Here is an 11,846-nt window from a genome sequence, read left to right as displayed (position 1 = left end):
CGGATATTTATGTATAAACATATAAGTATTTTTCAAAAGGACTTTTTTATAAGTAATTTATTGAATTCCCATTAAAAAAAAGTCCAAAGACAATCCGGTTTTTCAGCCTTTTGATCGTCCAATGTAAAGGAATCTGTGGACACACCTTGCCGGTTAAGGCGCTCGATGTCTTGTGTGAATTAAGATAACCGGCTTGTTGACACAATATTGGATCTCGGATAGGGAGCGTACCGCTTCACCACACTGGTGACAATCAGTTAAAAGACAATCAGGGCTCAGTATAAGGCGAGCGCAGGGCTCTGAGAAGGACATACTGTAGTGGAGCTGGAAGTCGGGATTTCTTTCGATGTTGGAGAAGAATCGCTTGGGGTGCGGGGTGATCTGTAATGCGCTCTGACTGCAGTCACCTCCTGGGGGAGTGAAGTGGGAAACGGCAGGTATGTCTACAGGGGATAACAGCACGGAGGCCGGCAGTGACGAGTGTCCCGTGTGCTACGAGACCTTTAAGGACAACAAAAGGACTCTGAGCTGCGGACACGTCTTTTGCCACGACTGTCTGGTCAAGACTCTGGTGGGCGCCAACAGAGGTGGGCACATCACCAGGCACAACATCATCTGCCCCATGTGCAGGCACCTGACGTTCCTCACCGATCACGGGGCGGACGTTGTGAAGGTCAAGAGCGCCAGCAAGGACGCGCAGATTTTGGAAGTTCCCCTCTCTCCTCCCCCGGTACCTCCCTTCCATCACCCCCTTCCACCGCAAACACCGGCCCGCCACGGTGACAGCGGAGCCAGCCGAGCCGTGAGGTTCTTCCGGAGGGCTTCGTCGAGAAGGGTCAGCTCCCGCCCGCCCGGCCTTGCCCCCACCCTGCAGATTTTCACAATCACCAGCCAGGGCCGGCCCATGGCGGACGAGGACGCGGTCAGCGTGACGGCGGTGACCAGCGTGATTCCCGTCCCAAGAAGGCGAAGTAGACTAACGTGCGCAAAAGCGCGATGGGTGCTTACGTGTCTCGTTGCGGTAATCGTGGCAGCTGTGGTAATAGCGGTTATTCAATGTACAATGTGGAGATAGCTCACGTTTTCAATTCCCCCACCACTGCGTCCTCCACTAACATCACGCAGCACATCCTATTCTGATGCGCCGATTTCCCTTGAAAGCCGTAAAGCTGTAAAACCTGATTGCTGTGAAAGTCGCTATAAACTTGTTTGTTCGTTCTTTCCCCGTTAGCACATGCAAAAAGATATATCTAATGACGGCCAAAGGCACTAATAAGTTAATTCGTTTGTGCTGTACCTTCAAACAACCTTGTGCTCCAGTAAATTCTATATAAACGTGTGGTCATAAGCGTGATTTTCTTTTCAGTTGATTTATCTGGTTAAGGCATTAGATACAAAGTGGACATATTGAGATTTTTAAAAAAAAAACTCCGTCTTGGGTAATATTCCACTTAAGAATCGGACAGGATGAAACCTCTCATTGCACTTCCTTCAGTATTTCATTGTTTGTCTCATTGAGAAATATCCGTTTCAGAGTCTGTCGTAATCATCGCTCGTTCTGTAAAGTTGACCAAGTTATGATGGTAATGTACTTATTTAAAATTCAGCTTTTATTTAATAAAACAATAGCGATGTAATATTACTATACAATTAGGGCATTTTTTTTTGGTAAATTATTCAAAAGATTTTTTTTTAATAAATCCTTGGGTGTTTAAATTTTTATTGTTCGAGGCGTACACATCTGGTGGTATCTGTTTTGATAGAAAAAAGGCTGATCCCGTAACGGCGGTGAAATAAAAAAATCGTATTTTTTCATTTTGTCTTAATTTTTCTTTACCCAGTCTTTCTAGTCTTGAATGCTTCCTATGACCCTTGAACATGCAAACTGTCTTCTCCGGTTGAGATTGAACGGGAATTCAGTAAAGTGATAGTGACGGGCATTTTCTGTCCTAAACAGAAAGCAGATCCTTTGTGTAAAAACAAATCTTCTTCCTTGATGCTTATGATTCATGATATCCTTGTTTCTGTTAACAATGTCATTTAAATAGTGACAATGACAGTAATGATGTACACTAACTACAGGGAAAAATCACAATGGAAAATGTGTTCTTTGTATCTCATCTTGTTTTATTTCTCTAAAGAAAATCACGAGCAGTTTTTTTTAAACAAGATTGGCACATTGGTAAGCATTGCTGTCTCACAGTGCTGGGGCCCTGGGTTCAATTCCCAGACTGCTGTCTGTGTGGAGTTTGCATGTTCTCCCTGTGTCCGCATGAGTTTCCACCAGGTGCTCCAGTTTTCTCCCACAGGCTACATACATACCGGGAGGTAAACTGGCTCACCCTTAATGGGATCAGAAAAGGTATTTTCATATATTGGGGTTAGAAAGAATCGCCATTGGTGAGTGGATTTCAAACAGAATGAAAGTAAAACGTGCACAGTAACTTGTTAAACATCCAATTTACATCACAAAATAGACAAAAGTTCCACATATGTGCAGCGCTGTATTGCCGTTGTAGTCTGTGATTCAGAATGGGACAACAAAATTTCCGATTAGGTATTTCCAGTGCGCTTAATTCTGAATTTGTCAAATTGTGCGATACCGTCAATCAATCAATCAATCAATTAATTAATTGTTACCAAGATTTAATAACCTCTCTGAGAAATTGCGACTGCAGTTCCCCTTTAATCCCTGTTATAACGCTATCCCCAAACTGAACTTCACACCCTCTCTCCCTTAACCTACACTAAAACAACATAATACATGGATTAGGAAACAAAGTATACCACAAAAGTACAGTCTTTCTGAGACCAACACAATTCATTAACTCAGCAGTTTAATGTTTTTGCTTTTCCAAGCGCGGACAATTACAGTACATTGGTGTCCTTGGGCTGCTCCATGTGTGCAGTCGAAATCTGCACCTTGAAACCTCTAATTTGATATTCAGAGTACTCTCATTTCATATGCACCTCCCTATTTTGCAGCTCTATTTCTGTGCAGAAATATTGTAAATTCAAACAGGTAGGATGTAAATGTGCACCCAGTAAATGTTCTTGTTATTTTCTGTTTTGTTTTGCTGAGGAGGTCCTCCTACAAGGGCATTTCACAATATCCACGTGACTGAAATGCCTCACTGATTTTATAAACTACAGTAAATGGTGTGAGACCACATACTGTTCTTGGACAGGGAGATTATGTTAAATGCCTAGAGGTCATAAACAAGTCACGCTTTTGCATTCCATCAACAGAGTAACTGGTGGCAAAATCATTGAAATCTGGGTGCACTGGGTTTATTGACATTCTACTACAGAAACTGAAAAACCTGTTCTAACACTCTAGGAATTACGCATGTGACTAGTCTTCTAACTATAGGAGCCAATATGGCAGAAAGAGAAGCATCTAAATGTGCATAAGGGAAATTGCAGATACAGATGTATTCATTGTGTACAAATCAGATTTCATTTTCATTTTTTTCCCAGTGGTGTGAATTGAAGGTTTCAATGTTCTCTTTCAGTCCCCCCAACAAACAAAGCCATGTTTGTGGGAAGCCATGGGCAGTACATCCACAGAAGACAGGGATTTTTAATTTGCAAACAAGCATGGTAAACAGCTGGGGTCATATGTGTAGATCCGCCGAATTATCCAGCAGCCATATCTCACTCTGCGGTCTGCGTGGGTCCTAATGCCCCAGTATAGTGACGGGAACACTGTAGTGTAAAGAGGCGCCGTCCTTCGGATGAGACATAAAACCAAGGTCCTGACTCTCTGTGGTCATTAATCCCAGGATGTTTCTTGAAAAGATTGGCCTTTACCAATCATGGCCTCCTAATAATCCCCATCTCTGAATTGGCTTCATCAGTCTGCTCTCCTCCCCATTGAGAGCTGGTGTGTGGGGAGCGTTCTGGTGCACTACGGCTGCTGTCACATCGTTCAGGTGGGGCTGCACACTGGTGGTGGTGGAGGGGAGTCCCCATTACCTGTAAAGTGCTTTGAGTGGAGTGTCCAGAAACGTGCTATATAAGTGTAAGCAATTATTATTATTATTATTATTATTATTATTATTATTATTATTATTATTATTATACAGAGAAAGGAAATAAGGTCACGTCACCTGTATGATTTCTTCATGTGCTTTGCTACTCAATCTAAATGTGCAATGTCCTGGAAGAAAGAAATAAGCCCCTGTTTGGGCAGGTGGTGATTAATTTAGTTAGATAAGAATATAAACTAGGTTGTAAACAACAGGGGGCCCATGTAGCCTGTGTGATTGTTAATGGCTAATTGATCACATCTAGCCATGTCTTAAAAGGAGCCAGGACTTCAACAACACGGCCGGGTAGAGTGTTCTGGTTAGCTCGCAGAGAATCGTCTCCTCTGTGAGTTTTAAATGCACTTCCCAGCACTTTCCTCCTGTGTGCTCTGATCCATATTTCCCTGTTGATTCTGAAGCAGTTCACCCATGTGGCTTTGTCAATGTCAGTGAGGATTTTGAATACTTGTATTGGGACCATTCTTATTTTATAGTGAGCAGAATACTGGTAATATTTACAGAATTAAACAATGAAATAAAATATTATAATAGAAAACTTTATAATGAGAGTGGCATGGCTAGCCCAGTGGTTAATATTGCTGCCTTGCAGCACTGGGGCCCTGGGTTCAATGCCTGGGGTGCTCTCTGTGTGGAGTTGGTATGTTGTCCCCATGTTCCAGTTTCTTCCTCCAGTCCAAAGACATAATGGGAGGTTAATTGGTATTTGGGAAAATTGGGAGTGTGTACACATCTGTGTATGGACTGGGATCTCACCCAGGGTGTGTACCACCTTGCACCTGTTGCTTGCCAGGATAGGCTCCAGCTCCCCTGTGACCCAAAATTGGATGAAGTGGTTAGGGAACACATATAATAAATTCTATCTAACAGAGGGCACCTGAGAAGTGAGAAGCAGGCACAAGTGTGATACTTATTGTCCATTAATTATTTTGGTGCTGGTGGAGGGGAGTCCCCATTACCTGTAAAGCGCTTTGAGTAGAGTGTCCAGAAAAGTGTAAGAATTATTATGATTATTATAATTATTTTGCAAGGGTTTGAGACAATGGGAAAATGATGGCGGCTTGTCTTATTGTCAAATGGGCCCACTGGCAAAGCTTGCTCAGTCAATATCGGGGTACATTCTGTAACATAATCACTTCTTTTTTAAGACTTGTGCAAAGTATTTAATGAGCAATCATTAACACACTGGATTATAAATACCCTGCCTGTTTTATATACAGTATATGTGTCTTGCTCTTTTTGTATTTTTTCATTTAAATTGTTTGGAAATAATATTATACAGTACTGTAACCAGGATATAAAACTAGAGGTTTTAAAAAGGACAAATGTTCACCTGCAGTGTAAAAGCAAATTAACCTGTTTCGGAGCTGTGTAATGGCAGGCTAAATTTACAGAAATAGCCCTGCCCCCAGTCCTGAAGTCACACCCCTGCATCCCCTCCCCCAACTCCTTTCTGTTGCTAGGTAACAAGTCCAAACAACTATGTCAATCATGGCGTCCAGATCAAACAAGTTTCAGACAACGGCATATGAAGCTGACGATTTTGCCTTTGAAGAGAGGATGTCACTGTACATGCTACTGGAAGGCTCACAAAGGGCAGTGAAAAAGGTTTGTATTAACACCTTTGTTTATTCAGAGACCTGTCAGGTACTGCACACATTCCCTTCATTGATCTCCACTTCACACAAACACTGCAGTACTGTGTATTTTACTTACAGTAGTAATAAAATCATTAATATCATGATTTATGAAAAACAGGTTTAGTAACTTACAATGACATTAAGGCCTACCCTGCTTTACTAAGGCCTTGTTTTGAAAGAATGACTATAAATTTCCTTCTATCTGTGCAAAACGTAGAAAAAGAACCATACAAAAGTGACTGAAACAGAATCCTTTTGAAAAGGCAAAAAGAATAAAGGACTTTCTACAGTATACTGCACAACGCTACTGTATGTAGTTAGTCAGAAAGAGTGACCAGAAAAAATAAGGCCTAATATATTTATTTTTTCTCTTGAAAGCTGAATTCCTGAAGTGATTAAAATTAGGATAATCAATATATCAAATCTTATTGAATAGGTACAGAAATGTATATGCCAGTATAACTTTAATTGCATCACAAAGTACCTGGGCTATGAGCTACCCATTCAATAAATATATCCAATCCAATAAATAATGTTAGCTGCTTGTCTAAGGCTTTGGTTTCACATCCAAGTGAGACTTTTCCAGATTTTCAATGAAGGAGAAATGTGGTCTGTAGTCATAGCAACACAGCTTCCCAGACAAGCTATCTGTGGAATAAACAGGATGACAGCATTTAAAAAGAAAGAAATTAAATACAATCCAACCCTCTGGAACTCTGTCCCCTAGCTCTTTAAACACAATGGAACTACTGTAAATTTAAAAGCTTGTGGTCAGTACTTGCCTCTGGCTGTCATACAGGAAGCTAATTTTAAAACAGATTTGTAATGATAGCTTGTCTAAGTGTGTTTTGTGACACCAGGGAGCCTTTACGTCTCTAGGATATACTGTGAATGGAAGTAAACAGCAGTAGAAGGCAAGTCCCAGCTACACACAAACTAGCCGTTGCCTAGTTAGTCTCAGAACTGGGAATGGAGGTTAGAAAAACAAAAAGTTCTCCCGTTGAAAAAATTGGAACCAGCTTGTTTCATCATCTTCTGGACAAGAGGACGCTTTTGAATCCCAAGGAAGAGGTGGTCAGTATATCTAGCATAAGCGAACTCATTGATATGCACAATATTGATTCCCCATGCAGTGTAGTGAGCATACGGACGGATTCTCATGGGTGATGGAGAGAAACGAAATATTTTTTTCTGCAACACTGCAATCTAAAGGTTAACAAAGCCATTTGAATCAGAAAGAATCTCATTTCAAAGGCAGTATTTAAAGGAGCTGCACAGTGTTTTAGCAGTACTAATATTCACATTTTGCAGAGATTGTAAATAAGACTAATTTACATTTATTTTTGGACAAATTTGGGAGTTTTAACAAATAAGAATTAGTTAAAGAATTAAGTCACACAATGAATCATATACTGTATTATTACATTAGAGAGGTTATTTCTATTATATTATATAGCATAATGAAAGAGCTACACATTTAAGTTTTATGTTAACACCGTTTTTCATAGTTAATGCTGTATGCTAATACACAGCTGGACTCTTCTATTCCAAAAGAAAACATTTCTTTGCTCATAACAAAAAAAATATTGAATAAAAATTCGAGCAGTTCTGAAAAGGGCATAATGAAAGACAGAATTTAAAAACACTGCTTTGGATACAACTACTTGTGAATGAAGAAGGAAAATATAGCCATGCTTGTGGGCACCATTGACTACCACTGCTGCCTTGGAGCTCTTGGGCCCCAGGTTTCATTCTGGACTGGGGTGCTTTCTATGTGGAGTTTGCGTGTCCTCCACATGTCCAGGTGGGTTTTCTCTGGGTGCTCCAGTTTTCTCTCCCCTCCCAATGATATGCTGTACAGGCTAATTGATATGGACCTCCTCTCCCACCCCTGTGATGGACTGGTGTCCCATCCAAGGTGTAGTCCTGCCTTGGGCACAGTGCCTGTTGGTTTAGGCTCCAGGTCACTGCTAATCTTGCAGGATAAGTGGTTAATAAAAATAAATGAATATATTGATCTATAGGATGGGAGTATTTATGGTTCTGTGCTGGTCCCTAAAGGAAGAAAGGAAAGAGTGAATGAAGGTGCTTTGTTTCATTGTTCTATTCAGAATTGTACCTAATATACTAGCTCCTGTTGGTAATACAGCATTCACTGTTTTTCCAGAAGTACCTGTTGCATCGGTTGATATTTATTGCTTACATTTCCCCCGAGCTAGCAGATAAAAGGGACCTTGGAGGTAGGCAAACTTTTTTTTTTAAAAACACTACAAACTCTCAAATCATTATGATAGCCACTGTTGTTGTTTATAGTTTGAAAGGAACTAAACTATTGACTGATTGGATGATTTGACTCGTGTTGGATAAAGTTACTTTTTAAAATATAATGCTGTGTACAGTTACAAGCTGCTGGTGTAAAGGATGACTTTTTAAGATGAATAGCATATTGGGGGAAAATTGCTTGTGAGAGAAAATAAGTCACTTATGTAATTATAAATTGTTTCCTCTCAGCTTTTTTAATTAGTAAAAACAGCCGTTACACAAATAACATGTACTGTAGCAGTACACGACTTTCTACAAGTAACGTTCTGTGAGACAACGCCCCATCATCAGATAAAATCATTTCTACAGTACCTGTGTGAAAACGTGTGCAGACCTACTGTGTTTGGCGAGAGCCAGGAAAGAGATGTGCTCAGTGATTTGTTCATGTTTTCTCACTTGGAACCTGTTTTGCGTTGCATTCAAGAAGTTAATTTCTTAATTTAAATAAGTAAACAACTGCCTGAATGTGTTGTATACTAATCATATTGCCTGTAAAGCCTAGCCTTCCTTGTTGCCGATCTTTACCCAGCTCACTATGAACAACTTTATCAGAAACTTCAGCAGTTTTACCAAGGAGATGGAGTCACCGGTCTGCTTCTTATCTACCCATCCTATGTGGTTCAGATCATCGAGGTAATTGGACCGTACTCGGGTGAGATCTTCCGTTGCTCAGAGCTACTGGTGCTTGAGTATTTTTTCCACTCAAGGCTGAGAATGAAGAGCTCTCTTGCTGTGACTATGGAGCCCAACAGCTACAAGTCACAAACCTTGTAGGGGAAGTGAAATGTTTGGCCTAGATGAACAAAATCATTCCCTTTCGAGACAGAGTGGATTCAGAGTACGTCAGCGGGGTTTGAGACACACTTGTCAATCCATCACAGATTTTCAGCAACACCTGTTTTAATAACCTACCCTCCCTCTACATTTATGAAGCCTCGACTATTCATTTGACTTCCAGTGGCTTCCATTTGTGGATCCTCTCTGAATTATTCTGACCTCAAAATATAAAAGCATAAATGTAAACACTCATTACATTACATTTTTTCCTCATTAATGTTGTCTGTTTTGCAACTCACCTGTCCCAGTCCTCCAGTGATGTCCTTTTCTCTGTGCTGCGAGACCTGAGGAACATGCAGGAGCACAGGTGAGATTGCTGGTTAAGAACAATGAAATGAGAGCTTGTACAGTATCTCTGGCTTGTTTGTGCTAGATTATTTAATACACATTAGGGTCACAGAGTTGTGAAATGTGCATTTTGGACTCAGACGGATGAAGAACATTAGAAATTTTATAAATGAGGGGCAGTCACTCAGCTCATCAGGTCTATTAAGTTGCTAGAAGCTAACTGATGTGAAGATCTCATCCAGCCGATTCTTGAAAGAAACCAGGCCATCAACTTCAACATTGTGGCTGGGTAGCTTGTTCCAAACTCCCACAACTCTTTGTGTAAAGAAGTACCTCCTGGTCTCAGTTTTAAATGCTCTTCCCCCTTGTGTCATTGTTGGTTTCTTATGAATTCAGATTCTGCCTTTTAACTTTATGTAAGCAAAACATGGACTTAGAAGCTGTAAACTTGTTAAATCTTCCAAGTATTACACATAAGAGCTAATTATTATTCATACCTATTATTAAAGACACCAAAATGCTCTGAAAAAGCCACAATAACTCTGGATGGTAAGATAATTCATGAACAGATGGATAACAGAAGGCATAGGTACTTTAAATCAGGGAGCTGCTGTTTGATATCCTTGTTTCTTTTTGTAATTATGAACAGAGCCCTAATTGTGGACGCCAAAATATTGGTAATGTCACATGACATTCCAAACAGGCTGTTCCAGCAGTGGAGCTACAAGGTACTCAAATTACCAGCAAGGACCCTGGTGGACAAGTCTCACAGGGAGCCCACTGAGAAACTGGTCAGTGAGTCCCTGACACTGCTGCTCAGACTGGGCACGTACCTCCTCAGGACTCCCAAGGTACAGTATGGCATCCTGGGAAAAAAAACAACAACTTCTCTGCAGTGCTGAAGGGCATTGTTCACACATAATCCTCCCATTGATCTTCATTCAACATAATATCCTTGTTCATAACATCATTTTGAAAGAGTCACTCATCAGTGAATAATTAAAAAAGGACATGTAACAATTAATCGGTCAAATTAAAAACAGATAATGTAAGTTTGAATAACTTTAAGAGTGACAATGTAAGATTCTAATCCACCTATAATTATAATACTATTATACTGGTTTGTCCATGGAAACAGCTACTCCAGGAAGCAAGAGTAGACTTGTTCATTGTTTCATGTTTTTTGTGATAAAAAGGTGTATCTTGTTCACATATACACATTGGTGTATTCTTGTCTTGTTCACACCAAACACATCACTGAATTTGAAAAATGCTTTTAAATCAGAAGTCTCTTTCTTTCTTTCAACAGAGCTCTAAAACCCCTTCAGACTCAATCCTGGATAAAGTTCCTGAACTGATCATCCCACAGGACACGATCGGAGACCTTTTAGAAAGAGAGGAACTCCTTAGCTCACAGAAGTACCTAGAAACCTATGATTCTCCATTAAATATCGTGATGGATTCTGGTAAGATATTGTATATATTCTTTTTAAGATGAAAATGAATTATTTTTATATTCTCTTAGTATTTCAAGATACATATCATATATGTACAGCTGCTCCTAATACAGAACAGTTTACCACAGGATTGTAGTAATATTTTTCTAACTATGCTTGTTTCTTCATAGTCGTGCTTTCAAAAATCTCTTCGTTTTAATACAAATAATAAGGCAGCTTGATTTTGACAACGTGGAAGCATTGGATTTGTGCAGAAATGCAGAAATGAGTGTGTGTCCCTCTTTAAATGTTGTTACATGCCATCTGTTCCAATTGGTTAAAGGACATGTGTTTGGGAGCACCAACCCCACCACAGTATAAACTGTGGGAAGAAGGTATGAGTTCACACTTTTACAAAGTGCATGCTGCTAAAACATCTGCTGTTGGTTGCACACTGTTAACAGTCCCTAACAGATAACACCACATGGCAAACCAACATCTTAAGATGCATGAGGATTTGAACAAGTGCTCCTCCCTCTGGACTGGCACTCTTCCTGAGGCCTTAATGACTTATTTGCATTAAGACTAAGTTTGAATTATTAACTTCAGCGGCCCGATTGGCAACAGTGTCTGACTCATTAGTCATTGAGGAGTTTGTGATCTCTGTTAAAACCTGTACCAGCACCAGCAATGAGGAGAACTGGTTTAAACAATTTCAATCTGTCACACAACAGCATCTAGTCCGTTGACCTTCATGTGTCAATCAACTCTCTTTCACACTAATACATGTACTGATCTGGATTTAATACAAGATTTCACTATAACAGATCCTAACCCTTCATGACTGACAATGTAGTGGATGCTGTAAAACCCCAAATAATTTCTTGTTCATAAAATCTTGACATTACATTGTTATTCTTCTGTATTCTGTCTAACCCCAGGTAAAATAATGTTTGGTATTTCAAATGCTGCACCTGGGTCATGCACACTCTTTTTCCAAAAAAAACTTTGCTCCATGAGAGTCTCACGTTGTGAGGCATACTCTCCTGCTCTTTTAAAGTAAAGTTTAATTTTAAGACGGAAGGCTAATCACATATTTTTCTTGTTTTTAGAACGTGTCTGGCCCCCTTCAGAACATCTTGGTCCCATATAATGTGGAACAAACAATTCTGTCTGCGAGCTCTGCTTGTAACATGACACTTTTTTAAATAAAAAAGATTTTGTGGTAAGTCTTGATGACTGATTCACAAATGGGCAAAATAACCCTTCTTTGG

General features: G+C 40.0%; 2 protein-coding genes across 2 annotated transcripts; both read left to right on the top strand.

Moving 5' to 3' along the window:
• Positions 1–208: 208 nt before the first annotated feature.
• rnf222 (ring finger protein 222) lies at positions 209–1,815 on the top strand. The gene has a single exon (XM_088927491.1). The coding sequence runs from the start codon at positions 440–442 to the stop codon at positions 1,073–1,075; it is 636 nt and encodes a 211-aa protein (XP_088783617.1). The 5' UTR covers positions 209–439; the 3' UTR covers positions 1,076–1,815.
• A 3,725-nt stretch (positions 1,816–5,540) lies between these two features.
• LOC148824201 (testis-expressed protein 47-like) lies at positions 5,541–11,795 on the top strand. The gene is made up of 6 exons (XM_088928176.1): positions 5,541–5,657; positions 7,857–7,929; positions 8,541–8,644; positions 9,097–9,155; positions 9,786–9,987; positions 10,446–11,795. The coding sequence occupies exons 1-6, from the start codon at positions 5,541–5,543 to the stop codon at positions 10,632–10,634; spliced, it is 744 nt and encodes a 247-aa protein (XP_088784302.1). The 3' UTR covers positions 10,635–11,795.
• Positions 11,796–11,846: the final 51 nt, after the last annotated feature.

The sequence above is a fragment of the Atractosteus spatula genome, chromosome 11 (genome assembly GCF_055471065.1).
Source record: "Atractosteus spatula isolate fAtrSpa1 chromosome 11, fAtrSpa1.hap1, whole genome shotgun sequence".
Taxonomy (NCBI): domain Eukaryota; kingdom Metazoa; phylum Chordata; class Actinopteri; order Semionotiformes; family Lepisosteidae; genus Atractosteus; species Atractosteus spatula.
This window is presented reverse-complemented; position numbering and strand designations above follow the sequence as displayed.